Source organism: Platalea leucorodia (assembly GCF_965183815.1).
Source record: "Platalea leucorodia genome assembly, chromosome: 5".
NCBI lineage: Eukaryota > Metazoa > Chordata > Aves > Pelecaniformes > Threskiornithidae > Platalea > Platalea leucorodia.
Window position 1 is genome coordinate 20,456,174 of NC_138827.1, and position 22,066 is coordinate 20,478,239.

Consider the following 22,066-nt stretch of genomic DNA (forward strand, 5'->3'; position numbering starts at 1 on the left):
AAAATTTTTGTAATACCTGTAATCTTTTCCACATAATACAAGCACAAGGAAATGTTTGGGAGAAGATCAGTGATCTTTTCTACCAGTTCTCTAGCAACTTGATTTTAGGGTGTCAGCTCAGGGTAGTTATATGGAATTATATTCTGGCATTATATCTTACTTTCAGATGATACTTAAAAATAAATGAAATTTCCATTATTTAGGGTCAAATCAGCAGTTAGTACTCAGAACAGTTCAAAGGCTAGTCATTGGCTAGTCATGAAGGAAGCTTAGTCAGGACAGTACACTGCAGCTTAGAAATAACGATACTAATAGTGATAGCTGGCGTGTACTTGATCCTCAAAGGGAAATAATGGTGCAGGTGAAAATGGCTTGGAGAATAAATCCTGCTTCAAAGTGGAGGAAAGAAGTTTAAAAGTTCAATATAAGCCTGTCTTCCCATTCAGTACTATGGTTCATGCTAGCATATAATACAGACCTAATAACTGAAAAATGGGACAACAGCCAAGTGAGATGTCAGGAAATGTATTCATTTACAAAGTGAGAGTTTGTTTCCGTTCTTAGTGCAAATGGAGTCCATTAGATTCAGTCACACCCTGTGTATTTCTGTTACACACCCAGGTAATCCCATTAATTTCAATGCCATTGTGGTTGTCTGTGAACGCTCAAATTTTTCTACATAGTTAGCTCCTCTTCTTTCCTCTTTTAATAACCATTATTTTTTAAGTCCATTACATCATATTTTGGATACAACCCAGATATATGTGTCCTGAAGGTAAAAAGTGAACTGGTTTGCTTTCTTACTGATTCATCCATATCTGAGTTCGGTTTAGTTTGGTTTATATTTTAGGTTTTCATTAGGAAATCTACAAATCAATACTCTTCAGTGGTGATCAGGAAAGATTAAAATGGTACTTTAGAGGTGATACGTTTTCATGCTAATCAGTTTCAACTATTAACTGTGTACACTTGCCTAAAATGTTAAAAGATATGTGTATATTTGCAGCTTGGGTGCACGGTGACCCCAGGAAAGTGATTTATCCAACTGACAGCTATGGGCAGTTCTGTGGTCAGAAAGATACCCTTAATGAGTGAGTACTAAATCCATTCACATACCTTTATTACTCATGCACTATGAATAAGATGTGAGGTTTCAAATCTCTCTGTTTGCTCAGGGTTCATGTGGGAAGTTGAAGAGACAGTGATGCTCTCACTGTATGTATTCCAAATAAAGTTCCAAAATAGATTAGTTGCTCAGTGTAAATCTAGACCCAAATTATTACTATAATGCAGTTGTTTTCATCATTCAGAGAATATTTTTGGTAAAGTATCAATATAACTTAAAGATTGCATCACTAATTGCATAGAAAGTGAGTAGCTGGCACAGCTTCTAAATGCCAAAGTTTGGACAGTTAATAACCCATTGAGTAATTCTTCTGTCCACTTTGGGACAAGAGTAGTCCTAAAGCATTGTAGCCTGGTTCTCAGTTTTTCTCAACATGCACCAAGTAACAGAAAAGACCATAAGGAAAAGGTCTTGTTTTTTTCTGGTGCTTATCCAGTGCTAGTAGAGAAGAAACTGAGTGGTCTGGGAGACAGGCAACTGTAACCATACCTTCCTTGGGGATATCAGCCAAACAGCTCTATTTACTTGTCTCAGTTTCCCAGTCTTTTTAAATTTTGAATTATGAGAGTTTAATTAATTAGTTGATATCAACAGAGCACTTCTACATGAAAATAGCTGCTGAGGAAAGAAAGGTGTTGCATCAATGTTTTCTCTGAAAATCTAAGTGTTTATGGAACAGAATTTAAAAAATAGTTTGCTTTCCCCTCACTTTCTCCCTTTTAAAAAGTATTAGGCACCCTTTTTGCCCTTGTCATTGTCAAGAAGCTGGATGCTACACAGGAAGCAAAACAGAAGCTAGTGTTTGACAACAGCTCTTTGCTGCCTCTTTCTTTTCCCATTTGGTTTTCTGCAAAAAAACTGAGGAAGCCACTGTCCAAAGGGTGGTTCAGAAAGGGAGGAGCAGGAGATAGGGAGTGGAACAGAGGCAGAACTAGGACTTTATATCCTCTCAAGTTTTTTTTTACAGAGGAAACAGACTAGATAGTGCAAGAAGACCCTTTCCACCCTCTGACTAAGATTCTTCACAGCAGCTGTTAGAGAGTCCAGCTTCCTGAAGACAAAAAACTAGGAGAAAAAGTTGTAGTTGTTTGTGTTCTCCTCACTACACCCCTTCTCTGCTCCCCTCCCATGCCCCCAATTTGTCCTTGTCCCCTCTCTGGTCTGTAGGAAGCAGTGGGCAAATGGGTTTGGGAGTCTCAGACACACAGCATCCATGCACTGTGTAGCGTGTAGCCAGATGTTTCTCTCTGATTCTTATCATCCACTCCCATTCCCTCTTTCTCTTTGTTACTGAAGTCTTCCCTTTAGTTATTTCTTACAATGTGATTTCCAGTTTGTATTCACAAATGTCCCTCCCTATATGTGATGGCTGCGGAATAATACAGCTACTGGGACTGTGTTTTGGCACTTATCTGCTACATTGGGGAGTTTCTTATAAAAATATAAGCCAAAGGACACAGAACACAACCTACTGGAAAAGCAAAAGTTTTTATGGCTGTAGACCAGAAGGCCCCTCTGACCAAGTCCTTCTAGTCCCTAAAAGTGGAGGTGTGGGATGTGCTTGTCAGGCCTTCATTGACACCATTGTCAGATTTTTCAGATGCCCTGAAAGTAAGCAGTGTGAAAGGTGAACCCAGGACTATGGTTTTCCAAAGCCCCCAAGGGCTTAGTCTGAGACTTTTTCCTTGGAAAGTGACCACAGTCTCTGGGGTTTGAATCTTGTGCTTGGAACAAGCATTCCCAGCAATCTCACTGAAGAGTAGAAAAAAGAAGCTAAAAACCAAGCCAACGCTCATAGCTCATGCAAAAACCCATTTGAACTCCAATGAATTCCATGCAGTCAAATTAATTCTACCTTGTGTTGTCATGCGTGTCTCTCTCAGGCCTCTTTGTGTCTCCCTGTAATCCATCGATTAATCTCCATGTAATCTCTAAGCTTGTTTTGCCTTCCACAGAGCACAGTGTAATCACGGAATACAACACAAATTCATTATAAAGAACACAGACCTATTTCCCAGTGACTGTTTTCTTGTGTTATGTATATGTTTAAACTTTCTTTTCTGCTGTCACTATCAGCAAGTGGGCTAAGACGTAAGAAAAAAAAAGATTTCATTAATGGCTTTGAGTAGCTCACAGGTTATAAATACTGTCAAGAAACTATTGAAGAACGATGACATTTCAGTCCAAAATTTTATTCTATTGATTTGAGGAAATAACAGCTAATGATAGTGAATTGTTTTTGCCAGGATGCATGTTTTGTTAAACAGTGCATAGTAGAACATACCTCAGTGAAAACAATTTAACCTTGTTAAATGTCAGGCAGTTGAGCTAATCCCAGTTTTAAGGGAGCTTGAATGTGCAGTGATGCTATATAATGGCTTTGAAGGCATAGCCATGTTCAGCAATTGGTGGAAGCCGCGTGCTGGTGGAAGATCAGACGATATGTCCTGGACTGGGGGATACAATGGAAAGACGTGGGAGCAGGACTTGTGCCAAGTCTGCAGGTAGAAGAGGGGCAGCCTTGTTAGCCCAAGCACACTTCATTATTAATGCTGCCATCCTGCTCCCAAGGCAGAGCTCCCTCTGTGCTGCATTGCCACAGTGGGGGTCAGTGGTGGCTCAAACACCACTTACTGTGTTCTCTTGCACATCATAGGCCATAGCAGGGCATATGCACCATTATTTCTTATAGGGACACTGTATAGTCCTGGCATGGCTAGCTGACTTGGAAGTCTCGTGTAAAAAGGGCAGGACTACTGCCATGCTATCTTCACTAGAGCTATATGATAATTTTCTGACATAGTAAAGATTAACAGCATATTTTGCTGTCTTCAAAACCCAGATGTTTAAATCCAGAGATCTTGGGGTAATCGGTTTTCAACAAATCCAAACTGAGGTGACAGCTACCTCAAAGTGCCAAGTTCCAGAAGCTGTCAAGTGTGTGGATTCTGGGGTGCAAACCCCACAGACTGTCCCTTATTTATATCAAAGGAGGTTTATCAGCATTATTAGCAGATGCTATTATCATTCTGTTTCCTGGCCAGCCACTTTCGGTTTCCAACCACACAAAGCTTTTGATTGATTTTGGTGCCACCTTCTGATCAACAAAAAATCGGCAGCTTTTACAGTGTAGCATTTGCTGATGGTAGTTTTGCATGCAGTACATACCCAATGTGTTCAGTGTAGGCAAAGGGACCACAGTGTTTTTGCAGGGGTATTTTACAGACCTCACTTCTTAGAGGCGGGACTACAGATGCCTGTAACAGTGCCTAGGGTTGTTTCAGCTTAAAACCTTGCTGTAGAAAAAACTTCAAAATTAGCATTCTTTAGAACAAATATTTCTGGTTTCGGAGATGTCTTGGTACAGAACATTCAAGGTCTCCTTGGGATTTGTTTTTTTTTGTCTTGTGTTTGTAATATGACCGTTCACAATAGTAGAATTTAAATATTAATGTATGCTATGAATTTTTGGATGGTAGGATGTATAAGCACCCATATTTGTAACATTAATTATCTTATATCCATTTCCATAGGAACAAGACCATTTTGTTTTACTTTAACATTCTGAAATGTGCCAGCCCCGTAGTGTTAATTAACCTACAGTGCCCTACAACACAGGTAAGTGAAATACAGAGATAAAATATTTTCCCTGCCTCTTAGTCATGGTGCTTAAGAACTAGACATCCATTTATTTGGATTTAAAAATTGCTGTTCATATCCTTCAAAATACAATATGATTGTTCTATAGATGACATGTAGCACACAGTCTCTGTAGCCTGTGATGGTCAGAAAAAATAAATAGAAATGCACAAGGTTGTGTATTTTGGATAAGAGTTGACAAAAAAAAAGTCTGTTTAGTTGAATACAGTGATTTGTTACTTATGAATTCATCACAGGCAGCTATCCAGTAGTAATCAGTGCATGCAGAAAATAATTTTGGTTGACATCTAGGGTTTTCCAAACTAGACATGTTCAAGAAAATGTGCATATCCCCAGTGACAGGAGTATCTGGGTGTGGTTAGAGCCTATGGCACTTTCAAAGGTGAAGAGCTTGAAAGCCTGTTGTTGCCTTATGTCACAATTTGTACTCCCTTAGCTGTGCTGCAACTTCTCATGAAGCTGTGAAATAAACCCAGTCACTGAAGTTGTGTGGGTTAAAATTATCCTCCTGATCTTTTTTACATGAGACCATTTCACTGACCTGGTTTCTTGAAGAATTGCACAACCAGTTATGTCAGTTCACCTTAGGAGGCAACAGCTTATGGCATGGGGTAGGTCAGTGCAGCATTAGGTGCAGGACTACTCTGATCCAACTTTGCTGCCAAAGTAATTGTACTGTGTAATTAAACTGCAGGTGACAGAGTATGGTCTCAGCCATCTTGACAACATTCAGTGAAGTCCAGTATTAATTTGGATGAGGGTTGTTATATGGTAACCAATTTACTGATGACAAATGTTAATTGTCTACTTATTTGACTATCATTTTAAAATGTTTCCCATTCCAGCTTGCCCTTACTCCTGATCCCTATCCTTGATAGATGTTTCTGGCCTATCAGTTAGTGTGACCGTATGGACTATTTGACACAGCTGAAGAGATGGAAATCTCCAGCAAGGAAGAGCAAGAACTCTCTTAACACTGACCAGTTGCTGTCAGAATGGAAACTTTATGAGCAGCAGATTTGCTTCAGGAATCCCCATCTGTCCACATGCAGACACCGACACTGTTACCCTGCAGTCTTTAGACTCTGTTACTGGAACAATTCAGCCTGTTCAGAAATACTGAGGTCATTGTATGGGATTTGACTGGTGCTGTGGTCAAGTTGGCAGTGGTCATGAATCAAGTAAGGTGAAATACTTGTTGAAGGAGAGTTTGGGGGAGCAGAGTAGCTATTTTGTTTATTTTCAAACATCTCCAAAACTGAGAATGTTTTTGAATGCTGTTTGCTACTGCAGATGGTTAATTCTCTGGTCTCTTGTGAAAGTGCTGAAGAAATGTTTGTTTGATAATTCCTCTTTTGAACTGCAGACAGGGTCTTTCATTCCTGTCCCATTCATATCAAATGGCAGGAGAAAAAAAACCCAAGAACTGGCATGGGAAGAGCTTCAGTTCTTGAGTAAGACTGTGGATTTGCAAACTGTTATTACAGTTCACTGGATCCATAGACAGCGCATTTCATTGCCTGCTTCATAGATGGGAAACTGAGGTTATAGTAAAGTGTATACTTGTTAGTCACCTGTTGTCCCAGCAAGGTCAAAACTCTTCTTTCTTTGTTCCTTGGCCCGTGGGTACTCCATAGGGCTGTAGTACTTGTCTAGAAAGACCCTCTTGCAGTATCTTCCCTGTTCTAAGGACTAGTATAAGATCTTTTCCCAAAATTCCTTCAGGTGAATCATATATGACGGAATGCCCTTGAGGCGAAATACAGTTTCATGCATGATGTCTCTCTGGTACTTGGATAGCAGAACTTTGCAAAGGGTGTTTGGATAGCACAGCTTTGGAAACAGAGAACAGCCTTCTAGAAAAGGCTGAAACTTGCTAAAAAGATGGACTTCAAACTACCTCACAGTATTTAGGAACACTGAGGAGTCAGAAGAGCTGTACACTTGCATGATTCCAGTGACAAACAGAGCCTTCAGAGTCTGTGTATTGGGGCGGCTGCTTTTCCCTTACATAAATCTAAATCATAACTTCTGACTGGATGCATTCATCAAACCCCAGTCCTCACTTGATTTCTCACATAAATCCAGTTTATAATGGCTGGACCTTGAGTGGTGTGAATTTCATTCCTGGCATGGGCACCCCTCTTGCTTTGTAACTAGGGGAGATTCATCATTAGTCAGTAGTAAAAAGTCACCTTTGAGTGATTTACACCTAACTTGACTTGAATGATATCTGTGGAGATGTATTTGACTGAAGAGACTGTGTAAAAGAGTGGAACAATTTTAGCTGCGTGAAACTTCTTTCTAATAAAGTTCTCCTTATAGATGTAATAGAAATTACATGTATCCTGTGAAAGTTGCTACTGCAAGACCTTGCTCATATACACTGTTGCTGATGGAACTAGAGGAGGATCCAACAGATTTCTTCCTGGTGTTCAAAAAAACCAATTTTTTTTTTCAACAAACTGAAAGCTCTGCATATCTACCAGAATGTGTAGAACCTAAGAAGATACAGAGAGTGGCTTGATATGCCAGATATGAGGAGAGACTTTGAAAGTGTATTCTATCAAAGAATTTTAGAAGCATTCATCTAGGGAATCAAAAGGAAAACATATGTCCCTTTCTAAATACTGCAGTAAACGTTGCTGAAGGCAATTCCATAAAACAGTGCACTTTTATAGGTGGCCTTTTTCTTGCTTTTTATTGCACTGACTTCCCTTACCCTTCTCTACCCACAGTGTATTTCTACTCATTTTTTTTTCTTTTCTTGCAGCTTTGTGTCTCAAAGTGCCCAGACAGGTTTGCAACCTACATTGATGTTCAGGCTTCCTACAGATATAAACCAGATCAGTGGAATTACTTCAAGCAGTTCTGCAAACCTGGTTTTAACAATCCTCGCAAGGTGTGTATGTATCAGTAGGTGATGGAATACATTTTTTCTTCAAGCAATATGTAATATGCATGATTTTACTGAGCTACATCAAAGCTTTGAATTATTCTGATTTCACCATGTAAGGAGTTGTCCCACATATATGGCTTGACAGTGATTTAATCAGGGGTGAAGGTCTTGTACGCACACCAAATCCCCCACTCTTTAAACGATTACTGTTTGCTTAAAAGAATATCTGCAGCTACCCATGTAGTTGCAGTACTGTGGCAAGCAGTATCCTTTAGTACTTAGGTACTCCACAGCAGTAGAGCAGAGTATCTCAAACCAGTTCTTAAGGCTCCTGAGTCATCTATAGCTACTTAGTAATTTCACTAGGAAAATTAATCTATCCTTCATGTAACTGATTTTGCACTCAAATGTGCTGCGTTATTTCTCCCATCTTTAAACGACCTTGCAATTCAGCTATATTAATTGTGTTAAATTCTTACTCTACTTTAAGAGAAAAGGCGAAGGGGAGGCAAGGAACAATTGCCCAGTCACTTCTGGCTTAGATGCTGATCCAAAATGAACAGGTCTTTTCTTTTTTGTCACTAGAAAAGGAAAGAAGAATAGTCTTTTCCCAAATCACAATGACAGTTTGGATTCTCACTTACGTCATGAATGTATCTTGCAGCTCCACCAGTCAAGTTTGGGGAGGAGGCTACAAAGCCCAGTTTGGGGCATTTTCTCAGACTGGGTGAGAAACGAAAAACACGTAGTTATTCTGCTATGTATTCAGCATTCCTATTTTTCCCCTTTTTAGTCTGTTGCTCAAGTCCTACGTGATGAAGATTGTCCTTCGATGATCATTCCAAGCAGGCCTTGTGAGTGGTTCTACTTCTTACACACATCTTAGCAGATTATAAGCGTTCACATTAAAGCACAGCTCCAGTCTGAAAAGTGTTTTGTGGCAAGGTCACTAGGAGCTGTCTGTTATCTGACAGTGACGACCATTCAATTTTAAACAGTTTGAAAGTATAAAGATTTATTATTATTTTTTCTAACTGCCATTTGTGAACATTCAGCATGTGATCAGGTCAAGCTGAGCTCTTTCTTGCTCTTGAATCATCACTGATAACAAAAGCTTTACAGATTAAATTGTGCCTTCCAAAACATGTGGGAAGTAACCCCATTGGCATCAAGAAAATGCCATGAATGTAGGAAAGATCATATGGCCAGCTGTTGAAGTTCAGATGATACTGGAGCCCAGTTACACTGCAGCTTGCTTTTCAGTTGCAGTGCTGGCTATGCAGGGCATGCAGAAGAATTAAGGGGCCAAAAAATGTTTTTGTCACTATGGTCAGCAGGTATTTCTGAGTAGATAAATACAGGTCTCAGAGCTCATCTCAGCTGCAGAAGTGTGATGCCAAGAGTATCTGTCACTGACCCAGAAGCTCATGCAAATAAGAAATTGCTGTTTATTTTTCCATGCTTTAAAATAGACATCATGTAAACCAGAGAGAGGTTACCAAAAAGAGAAAATATGGATTCAATTTTAAAAAAGAATTAAGAATTTGTATGAAAACTGAGGTACTGACCCAAAAGACAGAAAATAATTTGCAAAGAAGCTATTATCTTCTTTTAGACTACAACAAGGGGCAAAGATTACAGAGGGAGGAAGAGAGACATGTTACTTAATTATTTCCTCAGAATAACTGGTGAGGTAGATATTCTAGACTGAATATTGAACCATGGCATCAGTATTTGTTGGAACCTGATAAGCACAGAATTGTTATATAAAGTTAAAGTACAGCTGTGTAGGAGGACTGACCCGCTCTTCCCTTTGGAATGAAAACCAGGATGTTTTGCAGCAAAGAGGAGGGCAGCATAAATGAGTATGTAAACATCTCTCCTTTTCTCTCTCTTTTATAATCTCCTCCTCCCTCTGACTAACCAATAGTTTCTGTCTTTTCTCCATTGCTTCCTCTCCAAGAATATCTAGTGATAGTGGCTGGTACTGCATCTCATCTGGCATATGAGGAACTGACATTTGCTGTTATGTATTGTTTTGGGTGCTAATACCATTTGTGACCAGTCATGTTGAGTCTGTCCCTGGGGGCTGGTTTGATTATTACCATGAAATGACATATTTGGGAAGCTGTAGTTTTTGTAAGCTGCACAGATACTGCCAGAGAGTAAGTTCCGCCTTTATTACAAATTCTTAAACTGCTACTACTGTTGTTATTTGGTAGCACGTAGAATCTCTAGTTGAAAGCTATGATCCCACCATGCCTAAGCTTGGACAAAAAAGCCCCAGAGCATAATAATCATAATCTTGAATATAATGGTTCTTCCAAGATTTGTCGAAGTCAACATATCATTAGGTAATCAGTTGAAAAACACTTGACTGCAAATCTGAAATGATTTAAATATGTTACAAAAGACAAGCGATAAAAGTGGAACTTGACATGAAATGTAATATGCATGCTTTGTTTTGATCTTTTGAATAGTTCTTAAGAGATGCTTCCCAGACTTCTCCACAAAGAATGGTGTGCTCACCGTAGCAAATCAGACCACGTTCAAAGATGGAAGAGGGAAAACAAGAAATGTAACTGATCTCAGGGAAGCTGCAAAGTAGGTTTTACCCTTCTTAAGTGCTCGTTTGTTCAATTCTGCGATTGTGAATTAATTTAGGAATTGAAAAAATAATCAGAATCTGTTGTAGCAAATGACTGAGGGTGCCCAGGAAAAACTTGCTAGTAAATGGTCTCTCTGTGCCTGGGCACTTGCAAAATTCCAGTAAGGAAAACCAGCGCTGTGATATACAGAAATGAGCAAAGAGCCAAAAGTTTAGTCTGTCTCAGACTGACTGTCAGTTTTTAAATCATTCTTCTTGTTTTTCCTAGCAAAAATTAGTATTAAACAAAGCTAAAGGAGGTTCAAAATGAAATCCTAGTGCTGCAGGACTCAGGCCAGCCAGTAATGGCCTCAGCTATTCCTTCCTATGATGGCCTTTCTACTAACATGAACTGTCCTAGTACTTTGGGCATCTCACCTCATCAGAGTGCTCCTGTTTCTAGTACACGTCTAAAGGTCAAAAAGTGATGTACTGGGCTCTGATGCATGACAACACCTCCCTTGCAGATGGACAGCAAGCATCTCCAATCCTGGGCGTCAGCCAGGATGAGAGAAAACTGCTGCAGTAGCCTCACTTCTCCAGCTGCTGTTAGTCCTCAGCCTGTCTGGAGCACAGGGGTACCTTTTCTTACCTCTCGATCCAAAGCTACCACATTCTAGCACCTTACCAATACTGATAACACCTGCACCTTATTAAATTCCCTTCTTCTGGCATCTATGACTACAGTGTCTGTTCTTTGATAAGAAGATCCTTCATTTCTTCTTAGGAGAACATTAATATGGGCAAGCACTTTGCAGGACAGGAAAACAGTTCCATAAAATCAACCTTTTGCTTCACTGAGCTGTTTTCTGCTTCTCTGCTGTTAGCAGTTCTGGAGTCACAACTGTTTGGCTCTTGGTACGTTGCAGATCTTAATAGTATACACTTTTCTTGTGACATAATAAGCAGTTATATCTGGTGATAGTACTCATAAAGCTTTTTTTAATAAAGCTTTTTCAGGAGCTGTATAGACATTTTTACATGGGTTTTTTCTTTGGCGTAACTGTGATTGATGTTGGCTTGTTTATAGAACTGGAGCTGGGGGATAGTAATATACTCTTATCACTAGCAAAGGTATTTCAAATTCTTTCACTGAGCCTATTTGTTGTTTAAATAAATTCTGCTTTTCTACCTAAAGCAACCTTTTCTTTGGTTTGTCTTTTCTCAGTGGCATCAATAATGTCCTGGATGCAAGATCAGTTGGAATGAAAATTTTTGAAGACTATGCCATTTCTTGGTATTGGATTTTAATGTAAGATTTTCATGGGTATTTTTATTCTTTCCAAACTCACTTTGGAGCATGCTGGGAATTAAAAAACAGATCATGTATGTGTTTGTTACCAATCCTACTTTTAAACTCAAGGAGCAACTGTAATTTCCTTTCATCACATGATAATAATGTTGTTATGGTACTGTAGATGAGGTAAGGATAGCACAGCATACATACACAGAGTGTCAGTTGATCTGGAGTAGCTCTATAATATCTTACCGGGCAGAAAAACAGGAGGTCTTGTCTTCTGTTGCAGGACCCATCTGTGTGGTCATTCCAAAACTGAAAAATCTTAATTAAGAGACTTTCAAACCAATTGCAGTGGCTAAGTGTCATTTTTATATATATATATATATATATATATATTTATATATATATATATATATATATATATATATATATTTATATATATATAAAATATATATTTTATATATTATATATATATATATAAAAAACATGTAATTTCTAAATTCATACTAGCAATATATAGTTAAATCCATTATAATCCATAAATCCAATATAAATCCATAAATCCAATGCAGCAGGCAAAGCAACATCAAGAACAAAAAGTATTGAACAGTATTAACTTTATCTTGTAATTAATACTCACTAACCACCAATTAGTAAAAATGCAGCACTGAAACAAAAGAAGTAGCTATTTTGCTGAAGCAAATAGGTAAGTATATGTGCATTTTTAGCCCATTAATACTGTTTTTGATGGACCAGGTTGTTGATCACATTTAAACAGGACCAGAAGTCTTTGCCAGGTGAGAGCCTATAATATGCATATATTAAGCATACATTATTCAAGCCTGAATGCAAATCCACAACAATAAATACATAAACTTTAGATAATAAACTTAATATGGAGAATTAGTCAGTTCAGAAACATAAGCTGTCAGCTTTTAAAGGTGTTCAGTCACTGGTTGGAGGACAGCATTCTCATAGTCTGATACTGTGCTCACGGTAGTCGGTGGCAAGAAACTGGTATTCAGCAAGCTCGGTTCTCTCTAGATCTCATATTGAAATCAGGCTTATGCTGCAGATTCTTTCAAAGGAGATATCACTGAACAGATAGGCTGGAGAGAGAATTGACCATTTTTGGAAAAGAAACTCTAAATACTGAGGCCAGTTTCCACATTTCAAATATGGTATTTTTATAAGGAATTGTTGCTACTTTTAAGGTAGTTGGATAGAATTTTCTTCACACTTTTCACCAAATGATAGCATACATCTAACGATTTCTGGACAAATATATCCAAGTGCCAGAGTTTGGGTGATGACAATGACGGCCTGATAGTGAAAGGAGGCCGGATTAAAAATTAAATATGGATTTGCTCTAGTCTTTTTAGCATACCCAAAAAGAAATGCTGCTTTCAAGCCTCAGTTTAAGGGAACCAGTCTATTGAGGACAGTTGTTACCATGTACTCAGTTTTGGTGTTACTAGGACACTTGTATATCTATAGATAACTTTAGGTAAAGATAACTTACTGCTTTCAAGAATAGAGTCATAAGCTACAAAACTACAACTTTTTTTGAGGAATACATTCTGAATTTCAAACAAGCCATTCAGAAGGGGAAAATACATCATGCTAGGAAGCCTTTAAAGGGCTAGGGTTTAAGACCAGTTTACAAAGGTTTAACTAAATAAGCTGGTGTTCTTTTTCTTGTCCCTCTGCCCATCTGGCTTAGCTTGCCCAAAACATCTGGTTTTGATTGTTTATGATCAGGCTGACCCATGTTTTATCTTTGGTAACTGGCTAAATAAGCTGGGAACATTCAGAAGTTACTGAAACAGGCAAGAAGAGTTTTTAAATTTGTTTGAGTCTGTACTAATACAAAATTCTAATGTAACACCCACTAAAAATACTGAGAAATGAAACGTTCTGTGAAGCATCTGAACTGGATGTTTGTTGGATAGGATTATTATTCACATTGCTTTATTCACATTGCTTTAAAAGGCCTCGCTGAGTGAAAAAGCCTTTTGCAGTCATTTTTTCCTTTCTGACTTGCTTTCTGGGAGTGAAATGAAAACAAGTATTTCCTTACCACAGACTTGATAAAGAGAAGACACTCTGTGGGTGTCTTTCCTAGGGGTCCCGCTGGTAGCCCTTAACAGTTTCTTTTTAGGCATCACAATGCCCTGATCATTTCCTCTTCTGATGGGTAGAAAGAGTCACTGGTTTTCCTCCTAAATTTAATTCTTTTCTTCTAGGAAGGCTCCTAGAATGTTACTTTACTAACATTGTTTCTTTGCAAGTAGGGATTTTTAATGGAGGACATAAAACAGCAGCCTCCCCACGCATAGGTATTCCTCCAATTTAACTTTCTGTACTGTAGACTAGACCATGGACTGAAAAAGGCAGTGAGTTGTTCAGCTGGTGTAAGTGACCAAAAAGGCATTGTACTAGTCCCGTTCAGACAACCTGAGAACCTAGTCTGTACAAATATTTCTGGCTTTGCCCTGTGAGATCACCATATATAAGCTGTTTGTTTCTAATAGCAGATAATAGCCATAGGATGTATTTCATAAGGGAGGTTTTGAAATACATTTTTACAAATCATTCTCTTATGTGAGATGAAGTGACCCTCATTTGGAGTTAACAGGCATGCAAGAAAGTGAAGATTCTCACACTTGTTTTCCCTGTGTTTCTGTTTCTTGTCTTTCTAGTGGGCTGTTCATTGCAATGGTTGTGAGTCTGCTCTTCCTTGTGTTACTGAGGTTCACGGCTGGGGTTCTCTTCTGGATTTTCATCTTTGGTGTGATTGGAATTATAGGTTATGGTAGGTGTAATCTTCTAGCCTCTGAGGCTATTTTTCCTTATTGCTTAAGTCTGGGCAAGAAAAATCAGTAATTACATCAATTAAGTGGTACAATTGGGAGAATTAATGCCTAGCATTAGACACAGTTAAGTAAGAAGGGCTTAAATGGTAGCAAAATTTAGTAAGAATTGAGCTCTGCTGATACTTAGCACCAGATGTGGTAACCTGAATCATCTACCCACAGTATGCTTAGTCTGTATTCACTTGTACTGATATTTCCTGTCTATATATGTGATGTTATAATTGACTAGTCTCACAGTAATGCGTTTTTGGTTTTTGCTTACCTGACATGCTGAGGACAAAACACTTGGGTTTTAAAAGATTTTTTTAAAAGACTTGTCTTTGTACTCTTCAGAAACACTCATTTTATATTGATTGTTTTTTAAAAGGCATCTGGCATTGTTACTGGGAGTATGATCATCTTAAAGGAATACCTGGATCTGACCTCACTGTTTATGATATTGGATTCCAGACAGACTTCAGAGTGTACCTGCAACTGAGGCAAACATGGTTAGCATTTAGTAAGTGTCCTGTAAACTCGGTATCTGTTAATGGATATTCAGGAGAATCAGTCACTGTCTTGCTACAGTTTCTGCCTTGTTAAGTCTCCTCCTCTACATATGTCGCTCAGAGAAGTAAGCAGAATTCTCTTTCTTTGTATTGTGTAAAAATCTACTTTTTTGCAAGGTGACTAGTATGGGGAGAGAATGCAATCGCAGTAGTGATGTGAGTGAAAAATGCTTGTGTTATTAGTATTCCACTTCCTGTGTGTTCAGTCTTCATAATGGGGCAGTAGAAGGCAATAACTAAGTTAGTCCTGATGAAGTTGCATAAGGAGGGGCATTTTTCTCTCCCAATCTGTTCATTCTCCCTCTTTGAGGGCGCCAGAAATGAGATTAATAACTCTACACATCTTTGTAGAACTGTTTACATTCAGGTCACTGAATTTTCTGGGAGGCTGATCTAAGACTGTGGAATGAACCACTGCAAATTTCATCACCTTTATTTTCAAAAGTGCTTCATTGCCTTTTCTTACCTGGGCAGTGTATTTAAAACAAAATCCTACTGGAACAAGACAGCCTGCAGCATACACATCCCTCCCCAGGGAAGGAGGGACGGAAGAGAGAACAAATACCTGTTAAATATTACTTGCACTGCTGTTACTGCTCTATTAGAAGGCACACAGACACTAACTGATGATGAATGGGACATAACCTAAAACGCTGCCTCTCCCTATTGGTAGCTGAATTAACAGAGCAGTAGTTTACAGCCTAAATCTCCTTTCTCTGCTTTGTGTCTTCATTTAACTCTGTGTTGGATCATTGAGCTCATGAGGCAGAGCTTTTTAGTATGCTATCCCTAGAGAATATTAGGACTTTATTCTGTTTTTCCTTGTAACTCTCCAAGCTCTTCCCCTGCCTGATTCTTAGCAGCCAATGTATAGTTTAACTAGAGGTCAGTGTCACTTTCAGATGAGTAAACTGAAGTACTCAGGAGTTAGTTAAATTACTTTTCCAAAGTCACCCAGCAAAGCAGTTAAATATCCTTGAAGAAAACATAGGTCCTCTTAGTCCTAGTCTAGAACTCATCATGTACTGACATTGCATTGTTTTTTCACAATGTTTGGGACAAGCTACATTAACTTAACAGAGCCGAACTGGAATGAAACCAACGTTAAAGAAACCTGATTATGGATTCCTTCATGGAGATCCATATCAAAAATAGGTGCTGAAATGCATGTAACAAAAACTTTGTTCTGAACAAAATCTGAGGCTCTGAGCACCACAGTGGTCACTTGCCACCTGCAGTTCTGATGGCTAGCGGTACCGATAATACTTGGGATGGCAATTTAATATCATCTGTGACTATCTGGGTCTGTATTCTGAGACTGTCTAAGCGGTGGGGCCTGAAGCCAATTCCCATGTCCCTTTGCAAACCTCCAGACACCAAGGCTTAGGGACACTATCCCTTCTGTCTTTCTCTCCCTCCACAAAACTTCTTGGTTTCAGCTGGAGAAGACAGGTCCTGCTGTGTGCAACCATCCACAACTGCTGGGCTGGTTTAAATGTTGTCTAACCATGTGATGGATGTGCTCCTCTGAAGCACCCCCAGAATTAATGGATATGTCTCAGAGTCAGAGGAGATGTGCTTCAGGCATTAAAGACTCTGTCTTCTCTAGATGAAGTCCAGAGAATTTTCTTACTTTCTACTCCAGAAGTAGGTTTTGAACTGACACAAATAGAAATCAGACTGAAGCAGACTCTTTAAACCAGATCTGGGTTATGATTCAAACACTGCTCATAACTAAGAGAGGAAGTGTTCTGGGACATGGTGCTCTCAGCTCTCTGACCTCAGAAGCAAGTTTGTATGATTCCAGCAGCACAACTGGAAGGTGAAAATAAATTGTCCAAAACTGTCCTATCCTTAGCCTCTTCTTTTTTTTTTTTTTTTTTTTTTTACTCAAATGAGGTGAAAGGTGAAGGGAGCTCATGCCAGGTTAATACTCAAACCAACCTGTTGGTTTAAGTAAATCTAAATGTTAGAATAATATATATCAGGAAAATGCACTCTTCATGAAAAAGTTGACGCTTCATGTCCTTTTTATTTATTTTATTGTATCTAAATACTACAAATTAGCAGCATTAGAGTATAAACATGCAAAATGCTTTTTTACGAAAAGTAAAATTTGTTAAGGGTGAACTGTATCCAAGGCCAAATACTACAGTCACATTTAAGTAAATTATTATCTTTGCCTGAGAATGATATGTTCCATTTTTCTTCTAAAATTATAAATGCTGATGTCAGGGTCCTACACGTTCTGACTGACTCTCTGCATGTAGAATTTCCCTACACTGGAACTTACGAAACTATGAAATAGGATTGAAGATTGGCAGGTGCAGTGAGAGAAAGAGAGAACTGCTCTAGCAGATAATTTTATGGAGTTCATGAACAGTAGTGTAAAATACAAGGAAAAAAAACAATTTACAGAGGCAGCGTATTGGTTTGATTCTTGGTAAATCTAACCTTTTGTTTGTTTGTTTGTTTACAGTGGTTATACTTTGTGTTGTTGAGGTCATAATCATACTGATGCTGATCTTCCTAAGGAATCGGATCCGGATTGCTATTGCACTGTTGAAGGAAGGTAGTAGGTATGTTTGTCTGATTTTAAAATATTTTGAATTTTATTAAATGATCTCTAGGGTACACTCTTCCTGAGCTTCATCTTGCACTACGAGGGGCAGAAATCGGGAGTTAAAGTACAACACTGGATTTGTTGAGCCGAACAGGTAGTATAAGGAATGCCAATTCTCTGTTAATGAGGTTGTGCTTATAAGAGATTTCTCTTTTGCCATAAGACATTTCTTATCTCTCAGCCTTAAGAATACATACGCTGTTAGTGGTACCACTTGCATCTTCAGTGCAAGAAGGTGTACCAGCTGAAATGCTAAGTGTGGTACACTGTTAATAGGAGCCTGAGACCTATAGCTGCCAACTTTACTCTGTCACTGGATTGTCTCCAGAGTGAAATACTAGTGGTGGAGAATTGGTGTTGTTTTGGCTGTGGCCTTGATTTAAGTAAGACTGGATTCTTCTGGCTCCAATCAAACTTTTGTGTGGATGTGCATAAATCTGCAGAGAGAAAAGGAGACTTCCATGACCAGATATTGTAATATGGTGCAGTCCAAGATACTTCTTTTCAGCTCTGAGTAAAGAAGAAAGCAGAGCAGGATACGAGAATGGAAGGCCTAGGAGACCTCTTCATTTTGTGTTTCCTGAAATCTGCATAGACTTTGTTCACAGTGGTTCCTGTTTTACACAGTGCCAACGCTTAGTTCTTTTTTTTAAAAAAAATGGGAATATAACAAAGAAGAAATGGTCTTAAAACATCAGACCCTTGAATTTCATTGCAAATAGGCTAAGGTCTTATAGGCCTTGGAAGTAGAGCTCTGTTGTTAGAGCACATAGAGTTAGTTCTGAGTTTATTTGTGTGCACTTGTTTGTAGTTTTCTTCCATCTCCATTGACATTGTGGTTCTCAGGAATTAGGATTTGGGATTTTTGCAATGGGATTAAGAAATACTGAAGTTCTGCATTCAGCCAGGTACCTGTTTCCTGTCTTATGCTACTGTGCAATTAGAGCATAGCAATTAATTTTGGCAGCACTGAATTATACTCTTTAATTCCTGTTCATTAAAAACCAGGAACACCTTTAACACTCTGCAACACTTTTGTTCCCAACCTTGACAGGTAGAAGGATTTCAGAAAGTTCATAAACTTCCTGCTGAGAAGTAATAACATTCTGTAGTTTTTCAGCAGCATGGAAAGGTCACTTGAGGGTAATTTTTTTACTCTCATGCATAAGGCATGAGGTGAAACACTGTATGTAATTACTGTAAACCTAACAGACCATGCCCTGTATGCAGGAAGATGAAAATTAAGCTGCTAATGACTGGAAATCAAATTACATTTTTCAATATCTTTTAACTACTCTTTAAAAAATATTACAATTATAATGCTAATAATTGACTTGAAATCCATAATTAGAAACAATTAACAGTTGTTACTCAGTTTGTTGGAGTAACTGTCCATGGTCTTACTGGTAACTAAGAGGCCTACCATTAACTGCTGGACACTGCTAATATGTAGTGATTATTTCTCAGACAGCATAAGGCCGTGTCCTCCTGTGTGACTCTTAATGGGCTTTTACATCTCTAGACTCAGACAGAAATTGATGTGTTGCTCTTAAACTCTTGGTTGCACATGACAGTTCCCTTGCATTCCCCCCAGCATTTACTAGTTTCACAGTAGGAACTGAGTAATTTTGTCTCCTTTTACGTTCTGGAAACTGCCTCCTATGAAACAAATAGCATCAGAAGTGCCACAAGTCATAGGAGAAATACTATAGAAAATAGTAAGAGACAAAGGCTTGTGATAAGCTTACATGGTCACTGGAAAGAAAATTTAGGGTAATGGGAAGTGGTAGATGACAGGAGCGTAAAGATAACCAACCTGTAAGCTTCAATGAACAAAACACATGCTCTTTGAAATCACATCCAGTGAGATACCCATCTGGAGGTGTCCGCCTCTGCAATAGCTGCAGCCAGTTTACCCAGAGGGGCAGTGTCAACTCACTCTCTTCCAGAGGAGTCCCCGCAGAGTAGGAACTGGCATGCTCAAGTTCCTGCACACTAGTCACATTCTAGCCACAAGAAGTATTTCTAGAATGTCAGCCTCTAAAACATCAGCCTTGATGTTAAAAGGAGCTCTCTAAGCTGTCAACAGTGAAAGGCCATTATTCTTTCTGCCTGCCAACAGCCAAAGGCAAGCACCACTCCTTTATGGCACATGCAAGGAAAGTTACATAGTCACAGGAAGGTGCTAGCATGTCCTGGCATTACAAAGACAAGTTGAATGCCCCTGCCCCAAAATATTTAGTACTTAAGGCAGGAAAGGGGCTGGGAAGAGTGTCCTCAAATACAAAGTAGCAAGAGGTAATTTCAGGTGTGTAGGAGCTGATGGAAGAGCATAGGAGCTGAGCAGAGTGGGACGAGGAAGTAAAGGGTAATGTCTGCAGCAGTCAGCAAGGAGATGTGATTCAAATGGGTTTGTGACCTGGAAAGACCTGGATCTGTGAAGCAGTAATGGAGAAGGACAAAGTAGAAGACAGGCTTGAACGTGGCAAATTGGTAAAGCTGACTGTAGTGCTGCTGATAAAAGCGGAGTGGTAGAAATGACAAAGTGAAGATGTGAAGAAATTTGAAGAAAGAACCTGCAGTATTCTGAGATCCCAACACTAGATTATGCTACCACTGTCAAAAAGTAGCTCCAAGTAAATAGGGTGATGCTAGAAGAGGACTGATAAAAAGCTTGTTTCTTAAATTATTGTAGCTTAATGATATGTTTTGTTTCTTTCATAGGGCTATTGGCTATATAATGTCTACATTGTTCTACCCAATCGTCACCTTCGTACTCATTGCAATTTGTATTTCCTACTGGGCTGTGACAGCTGTGTATCCTTTTGTCTGTGTAGCTCTCTGGAGGAACAATCTTCTGGTCTGCAAGACAAGATAATTCTCTGCTATTTCACCTTAACCAAGCCAGTGTTAAGAGGGCTATTTGGTCACTTAGCATTTGCTGCACTGATGCACTCTTCCTCACTGCACATTTGCATGTGATGTACAAATCGGACAGTGGACTTAATTTCATTAAAAAGAACTGGACTAAAATTCATGCCAAGGCAGGGGGATCATACAAAGCCTTGTGTACCACATATTATTGACTTTAAGGGGTAAAAAAGGGCCCTCAGCAAGGAGTGAATATGGCTTTTAATGTGCTGCATGCTCTATAGGCCTGATGTTAATGGTCTCTTAGTTAGCTGGGGGTGGGGTGGGCTCCAGGTGTGTTTTGTTCAGAAAAGTATAGGAAAGGAGTGAGAGAACATATAGTGCACTGAATCTTCTCTAAATTGCGTAACATCAACCACTGTCTGTTCCTGGAACAGCAAGGGTTTGGCAAGGTAGCAGAAAGGGGAAAATTGCTTTTTGAAAACAAATTGTTCTTTCACATGCAAAGAGGGTCAGTTATTGCTGTTCAGGACAATGTTAATTTATCCTTATGCTCTGTGTCTTCTTCCACCGAAATACGAACTGTCGAAGAACTACTGCATAATCTTCCTTGTCAAAGGTAGATGTGCAGGAAAGACTGAGTCAACTTTCAAGGTTATTCCCCTTGCCTGTTCTGGTCAGGGGTTATTACAGCTCTGGGATGGAGTTTGCCCTAGTTTTCTAGGTAACGAGAGTATTCAGTCTTGTCTATCAACCCTTCATACACATCTCTGCATAGCAAGAGCAGTTTTTCTGTTATCTGCACAAGTTCTTTAGAGCTCGTGGTTACCCACTGCAGAATACTAAGTTGCTCAAAGCCTACAGTTCTGTGATTCCTCCTTAAAATATTTCATTCAGTTTTCTGGCTACATCAGGAGAACCTGTGTATAAAGTAATGGCTAATCAAACACTGTGCAAGTATGCAAACCTGACTTGTGACCCAGAGGTAAGTGTAACAAATATTTACCTATAGTGAGAGCTATACTAATTGCATTTCTTAATCGCTATTAAATGCAATGCTAGTAGAAAATGTGCATATTTTAAGTAATGATTCCTCATGTTAAATCTGAAAATAGTATTTAGTGTTCAGATAACACTTCTTTGTTCAAAGCAATTTACAGACATAAACTAATTTTTCTGCTAAACTGTCCTGTGAGGCAGGTAAATATTAACCATTCTAATTTACAGGGTGAGAAAGGAAGACACAGAAATACAGGTTTATTTGGAAAGGTGTTCTTGAATTCATGAGGATTATGTTTTGTGGTCCTCAAAAGGCAATGGAAGACTTTGAAAGCTGTGCCTCAAACTTGCCCAAGGACCAGCCATGTTTTGAAGCAGAGGCTTAGCTAAATATTGGGGTTCTTTTGCCACAGCAATGACCTTTATGAAGCTCCAAAAATATTTGTCTTTTTTTTTGGTTTTGCCTTCAGTCAAATGTTTTGATTTGACTGTGGAGTTGAATTTAAGTATTTTTTGAAAACTAGAAATATTTATCAAATGTTATATCAAGGTTATTTTCAGGTGTTTAAATTTCAAT

General features: G+C 38.8%; 1 protein-coding gene across 1 annotated transcript in view; it reads left to right on the plus strand.

The window, feature by feature from the left end:
• SLC44A5 (solute carrier family 44 member 5) overlaps positions 1–22,066 on the plus strand; it is a gene marked incomplete at its 5' end in the record, with an annotated part of 98,296 nt that overhangs the window by 65,231 nt on the left and 10,999 nt on the right. Inside the window, 11 exons of the mRNA XM_082312096.1 lie at positions 1,007–1,091; positions 4,660–4,744; positions 7,560–7,688; positions 8,479–8,539; positions 10,166–10,289; positions 11,501–11,584; positions 14,275–14,387; positions 14,816–14,947; positions 17,476–17,575; positions 20,344–20,436; positions 21,388–21,475. Of these exons, the coding sequence (XP_082168222.1) occupies positions 1,007–1,091; positions 4,660–4,744; positions 7,560–7,688; positions 8,479–8,539; positions 10,166–10,289; positions 11,501–11,584; positions 14,275–14,387; positions 14,816–14,947; positions 17,476–17,575; positions 20,344–20,436; positions 21,388–21,475 (1,094 nt within the window). The remainder of the gene's footprint in view (positions 1–1,006; positions 1,092–4,659; positions 4,745–7,559; positions 7,689–8,478; positions 8,540–10,165; positions 10,290–11,500; positions 11,585–14,274; positions 14,388–14,815; positions 14,948–17,475; positions 17,576–20,343; positions 20,437–21,387; positions 21,476–22,066) is intronic.